The 6753-nt window shown below is 31.5% G+C and overlaps 1 protein-coding gene across 1 annotated transcript; it reads left to right on the top strand.

The window, feature by feature from the left end:
• Positions 1 to 550: 550 nt before the first annotated feature.
• On the top strand, positions 551 to 2459 carry LOC131036477 (berberine bridge enzyme-like D-2). The gene has a single exon (XM_057968379.2). It carries the CDS (start codon positions 656 to 658, stop codon positions 2222 to 2224), a length of 1569 nt encoding a protein of 522 aa, XP_057824362.1. The 5' UTR covers positions 551 to 655; the 3' UTR covers positions 2225 to 2459.
• Positions 2460 to 6753: the final 4294 nt, after the last annotated feature.

Below are 6753 nucleotides of genomic sequence, written 5' to 3'. Positions count from 1 at the left end.
TAATTATATACTTATTTTCAATTTATTTAATAAATACAAAAAAATATCTTGTGAGAGTGCATGCATACACTTGCCATAAACATACTATTTCCTAATACATCAATCAATGTTGAATCATGGGTCAATGGGTTTGATTCAAAAACTACATAGTTGAATTTTTGATCAATGGGTTTGACTCAAAAACTCCAAAATCAATAGATTTGACGAAAACGACTACACATTTGAATTGTAAGTCAATAAATTTGACTCAAAAACTATACAATTAAATCTTGATAACAATATCATAATTTAACTTGATATAAAAACTATCAGACAAAAAAAAAATCATCCTGGAAAAGTACCCGAGAGCAGGCCCGTAAGCGGCACGAACACTTAGGCGTGGTCGCCAGACAAACTCGTCTAAATTAGTGGACGTAGTTAAAGAGAAAAACTAAGCCTGCAATTTAATATAAAAATCAAGAATCCAATTTCTTTGATTACTTAGTTTAAAAAAGATAAAATTGTGTGAAGTTAACAATGTCCAAGCAAGTATTTAATTACTATTTAGCCACAATGTGGCTCAAGTTTTTATGCAGGCCAAATTTTTTATTGAATCAAAGAAAATTAAAAGGACGCTTCAGTCCAGCCAAACCTGCAAAATTCAACCTTTCTCAGAATGGCTTCAATGAAATCCATATATTTTTTGGGTACTCTCAGCTGGGCTCTGTTTCTGCTCACAACACCAGCAATTTCAGTCTCCGATGAAGCTTTTACAGAGTGCATGGCGGCAAATGGCATAAAAAATCTAACAAGCGCCAGTTCCAAAAACTACAAAATCTTGCTAAACTACTCCATACAGAATCTCAGGTATGCGGGTTCCCAAATACCAAAGCCCCATTTCATCATTCTCCCGCAGACCGAACAACAAGTCCAGGCCACGGTCACATGCGCTCGCAAAGGGGGCTACGAAATCCGCGTACGGAGCGGCGGCCACAGCTACGAAGGCACCTCCATAACGGCCGAAGCGTCCTTCGTCATAATAGATCTCATGAATCTCAACGCCGTCAAATTGCATGTCGCCACCGGCACAGCCTGGATAGGCGGCGGCGCAACGCTCGGGGAAATTTACTACACCATTGCTCAGACGACCCGCGGCTACGGTTTCTCCGCGGGGTCGTGCCCAACTGTCGGTAGCGGCGGGCATATCAGCGGCGGCGGCTTCGGCCTCCTCTCGAGAAAATACGGCCTGGCGGCGGACAACGTGGTTGATGCGCACGTGGTGGACGCAGAGGGAAGGCTGCTTAATAGAAAAACCATGGGCGAAGATTTCTTCTGGGCATTACGTGGCGGCGGCGGCGGGAGCTGGGGAATTGTGGTCGCATGGAAGATTAAGCTCCTGAAAGTTCCACCCACGGTCACATTGTTTAGCGTCTCCAGGCGTGGGCTGCGCAATGTGTCGACACTGCTGTATAAATGGCAAATGGCGGCGCCGACTCTGGAGAAGGAATTTTATCTCTACGCTTACTTGCAGGCGCCGGATAATCGCACAACCGCGGCTTCATTTACCGGATTGTATCTCGGCCGGAAAACCGCCGTGCTAAAATCCCTCGGTTCCCGGTTTCCCGAGCTAGGTATTGTGGCGGAAGATTGTACAGAAATGAGGTGGATTGATGCCGCGTTGTTTTTCTCCAACAGGGGTTCGAACCTCTCGAGCCTCGCCGACAGATATGATTATAATAAATTGTATTTTTTTGCAAAGTCCGATTATGTGAGAAATCCTATTCCTTTGAAAGCCCTTGTTGGAGGGCTTAAAACTCTGCGGGAACAGCCCCTGGGAAGCGTAATTTTTGATCCTTATGGAGGGAAAATGTGGGAAATTGCTTCAGATTTTACTCCTTTTCCTCACAGGGCCGGGAATTTGTTCGGCATACAGTATTCTGTGTCGTGGTATGATGAAAATGGCGACAGTGAAGAATATCTTGCGTGGTTGAGGAAATTTTATGCTTTCATGGAGCCTTATGTCTCGCAGAATCCGCGAGCTGCGTATGTGAATTATATGGATCTGGATCTTGGAACTGTGGGGAATGAGTTGCTTAACGGGACTGATCTTGTTGCAGAGGCGAGTAAATGGGGGAAAAAATACTTTTTGGATAATTTTGAGCGGCTGGTTCGGGTGAAAACCAGAGTTGATCCACACAATGTGTTTCGCAATGTCCAGAGCATCCCGCCTGACATCAGATTTTGAAGCCATAAAAAAATTCTGGATTGCTGTGATTATTGAAGGTGCTGTATTTCTAAGGGCATAGTAATTTAAATCTTCACCGAATGATTGTGATTTCATCGACTCAATTGTTTTTTCAAATATGCAAGCAATGTGGGTAAAGGTACAACATACATACAGAGTATGCACTATTGTATTTTAATAGTATTAGAAGATCAAACCAGTAAAAATTGGATAAAAAATTATTATGATTTATATTTTTTTATCATGTAAAATCAATTCTATTTCGATTTAATTTTGAAATTCGATTGTCTGTGGTCTATTTTTATTGATTCAGATCGTTTTACACAATTAACAAAACTAACGAACGATACACAGTCTGTACTGTACTTACTCATTACGTTAGAATTTACTTCTGTAATGTAGAATCTAATTGCTGGAGTATACATAATTTTGAATGTTAATTCCAGAAAATTACTCTTAAGAAAAAATTTCATTACTTACTATCAGCCGAAAGGCTTCTTATACGAGGATTCATGCTTGTAATTATAAAAGAATTTAGATCTGACTTTTTAATTGATATGTGCGAAATAAATGGGAAAATTTCAAAAAGAGATTAAGCTTACATATATAAACAAGGACGCAAAGTGTCAAGTTCCTGTCATTAGTATGAGTAGTTTAGAGTAAATAAAAATAGAGATAAAGATAGAGGGAGAGGAAGATGGAGAGAAATACATAGAGAGATAGAGAAAGGTAGTGCCATTAATTTAGAGTGGATAAAAATAGAGATGAAGATAGAGGGGGTGAGGAAGAGGGAGAAAAATAAATAGAGATCTAGCGAAGTTTGTAATTTTTTCTTGAATTGAGTATGAATTTTTTTATTACTATTAATATCCTAATTAGACATGTGTTGCCATTGATTGCTCATTTGGTGTTTTATGATGTGAAAGATTATATGAGAGATCTTCAAACATGTAAGATGATTGCTAATGAATGCATGCAATACTAACACAAATTGAAACTTTACAAAGCATGCACTTAGTTGGCTCAAGGTACAAAAACAAAATGGCAATAGTGGGCCAGAGTTTGAAGTTTTAGAAAGGCAAGGGTCAAGCCCATAGTCACATTAATATGGACCGATAAATGGTCAAATCTTGGTAGATAATAGCTATATTTTGGTAGGTGTGTGTATAAATATAATAAATATAAGGATAAACTATGTATTAGACTATTTAAAAAACAATAATAATAAATATATCCAATGTACAATGTACACCATGCACATACGTGATAATTGCTAAATTAAATAGAAGATAAAAATTATTTACTCCCAAATTAAAGATGCAAACTAGTTACTTAGAAGGTAAAATACTTAAGTTAAATATAAGATAAAAACTAATTACTTAATAGGAAAACATAGTTAAATTAAAAAAGTAAAGATAATAATGTTAGCAATGTGGAATAGTAATTTTAATTTACTAAAGGAATTAGGGTTTGGGTAAGTAATTTTGCATATTAATATCATTGGGAAATAAGATATTCTTGATATTATTATTATTATTATTTGAGGGTAACAATGGTAACATGGTAATAATGATATTAATTTAATAATATCATCAATATTAATACTTTCAAATTAAATATAATTATTGCTAATATTCATATTATATCATGCTAGCATAATTAATAATAATAATGTAATATTAAAAATTATTGCAGTAACAATATTTAAGTATAGTAAAGTAAAATTAGTCATAAATCTTAGTCATAATTTATCAAAACTATTTTTAACATAAATCCCAGTGATAATTTGTTAAAACTATTTTTAATAATTATACTTAAGAGTAAGAGGCAAACTGCACATGTTAAGGAAGTTACTATTCTATAATTACTAGCTTTATTATCTTTACTTTATTTTATTTAATATAGGTATTGTTTTTTTCTATTAAGTAATTAATTGCTATTTTATATTTAAGATAAATATTTTACCTTCTAAGTAATTAGTTTGCATCTTTAATTGACATGGATGTTTCTCCTTGGGAGTAAATAATTTTCATCTTTTATTTAATTAATTTCTGTTTTTTTAGTTTTACTTATAACAAATGAACATCAATTTAAGATAAAGATATATTATTATTTGTATAACTATTCCTTTTTAAAAATAAAGGTAAAAGAAGATGGGTAATTATCATGTATGGGTATATGTAAGTGGGCATGTATGAGAATACGTAATTTGGCTAGGGGAATGAACCTAACTTCATACAAGATTGTGTCATTTGTCAATATACACATGTATGAAGACATTTCTTTAAATTAGACAAAAATTAAATAAAAATGATGTGAACATTTAAATTTTTACATTAAAATACTTGAATATATTAACAATTTAAGTGATTTTCATTGAAATGTATGAAAATCACTTAAATTGTTAATATATACTTAAGTTAAAGAAATCATTTTTTTCCAAATTACTTATATTTAAATAGAGTTTAATTAAATAAAATTTAATACACACATCAACATTATTTTTATATTATAGATTATTTTTTTTAATAGATTATAATATAAAGAAATAACATAATTTTTTAAAAAAAATTTCTTATAATGAAGTTGCAACAATTTTAAATAATAATTATACAATATATACTAAATTATAAATATCATTAAGATTAATAATTTAATAAATAATGTTTTTTTCATATACAAAGAAATTATAATTATCATTAATATAATGAAATCAATAAAATTAAATATTATAATAATAAATAAGAATAAATAAATCTGAAATAATAAATAAGAATAAATAAATCTGAAAATATGATTGAATTATTTATTTAAACTTGATTGTATATTTTTTTTGGATTATTTTATGACTATTTTATAATTAAAAACTTTGATATATAGTTGCTTGTTCTGGGTGAGTAAAATATTTCTTTAAAAGTACAATACCAAAAAAATCTTAGTCTTAAATGCTTGAAATAAAAAATTATAATGATTCCAGCACGCAAGAGACTTGGGAATGTGGGTGGGTATGATATATGCATAGCTTCCGTGCAAACTAATTTGTACAGGAGAATTATTACCAAGTACTTCCCTGTTGCAAAGGTTCATACGTGTAAACCGAGATTAATAATTGAAGTAAATTATTTTTTTAATTTTTTTTGGTGTGGATGTATTAAATTTGTACAGCTTTTAATTGTAACAGTACATAAAAATTGTGTATTTTTTTGTTCAAAAAATTAAATTTTATGCCTCTGAGTAGGGGAAGAGCATCAGTAGTTGAGCACCCTCACTTTGCGCTTTTTGCCAAGGTGTCTAAAACAGCCCCCAAAAAAGTGAGACCAAGAGGCGTGCAAAAGAGGCTCCAATAGTTGTGCAATTGATATGGCATCAACTGATTGGTTACTTTTTACAATATTAGTACATTTCCTAACAACTATTGGTACATTTCTTAACGAATATTGGTACATTTCCTAACAAAAAATGGTATTTTATGTTTCAAACAATAAGTTTTATTTGTTCAATTTTTGGAACAAAAGATATCAACAACCCTCGCAACAATTGATAAGAGGTTTCTGACCTTTGTTAAATCACCAGTGCCTATTAAATTTCTTATGAAAACCAATACATTTCTGAAATGTAACTTCTTTAAAAACTGGTTATGATTAGACAATTATCAGTATTTTAATTATTAAAATATTATTATTACAGGATGGGAACACCCATATATTTTTATTATTCTTTTATAATTTTTAATTGAATGAATGAAAAATATTATAAACCACAAAAAATATTCTCTAATAGTATAATCCGTTGAATAAAGGAAGATTCCTAAATCTATATAATACAAAAGAAAAAGTTCCGTAAAGTAAGGTCATCCAAGTAAATATTTAACTTTAATTTATAGATAAAGTAGCTCTAGTGTGTACCTTGAGCTCGGCTTGTTTGACACGTGGCAGAGGATGGTTCGACTATAACTCGTCAAACGAGGAATACCTCAAAATTTGAACACTTTATTGAAGGCATTCCTTGAAAGAGCTTAAATTGTTGAAGTGTGAGGTACAATAATTACATCATCTTTTCGATTTTTTATCGCTTTAATTTTTTTTTTTTTTTGTTTAAATTGAGTTCATGATTAATTTATCGTTTTATAAGGAATTATGTGTTTCTTCAAAAATAATTTAGATTTAAAGAATTTAGATTTAAAGGTGCAAGTGCTAGTCTATAATTTAGCAGGTTTTTTTTAATTTTTATCTTTTCATGTTTTAAATGTTCTTATGTGTTTTGACAAAATTTTGTTATGTTTAGAAAAGCAATGCGTCAAGTTCTTAGTTCCTGCCGATTGTCACTAAGGAAAAGAGCAAAGGAAATAATTGTTGTGCGTGGAAGCATTTGAAATATCTATAAATGTTTGACCATGAATCTAATTTATTGAACTCAAATATTATTGCAAAATAACATTTTTTGCAAAAGCAAGAGTATAGGATAGTGAAATATTTGTAATTATTTGTACTTTGTTTATTTCTTGTTGTCATGAAGTGAAAAACTATATT

Source organism: Cryptomeria japonica, chromosome 5 (genome assembly GCF_030272615.1).
Source record: "Cryptomeria japonica chromosome 5, Sugi_1.0, whole genome shotgun sequence".
NCBI classification, from domain to species: Eukaryota; Viridiplantae; Streptophyta; class Pinopsida; order Cupressales; family Cupressaceae; genus Cryptomeria; species Cryptomeria japonica.
The sequence above is the reverse complement of the archived record's forward strand: the minus strand, read 5'-3'. Positions and strand labels throughout refer to the sequence as shown.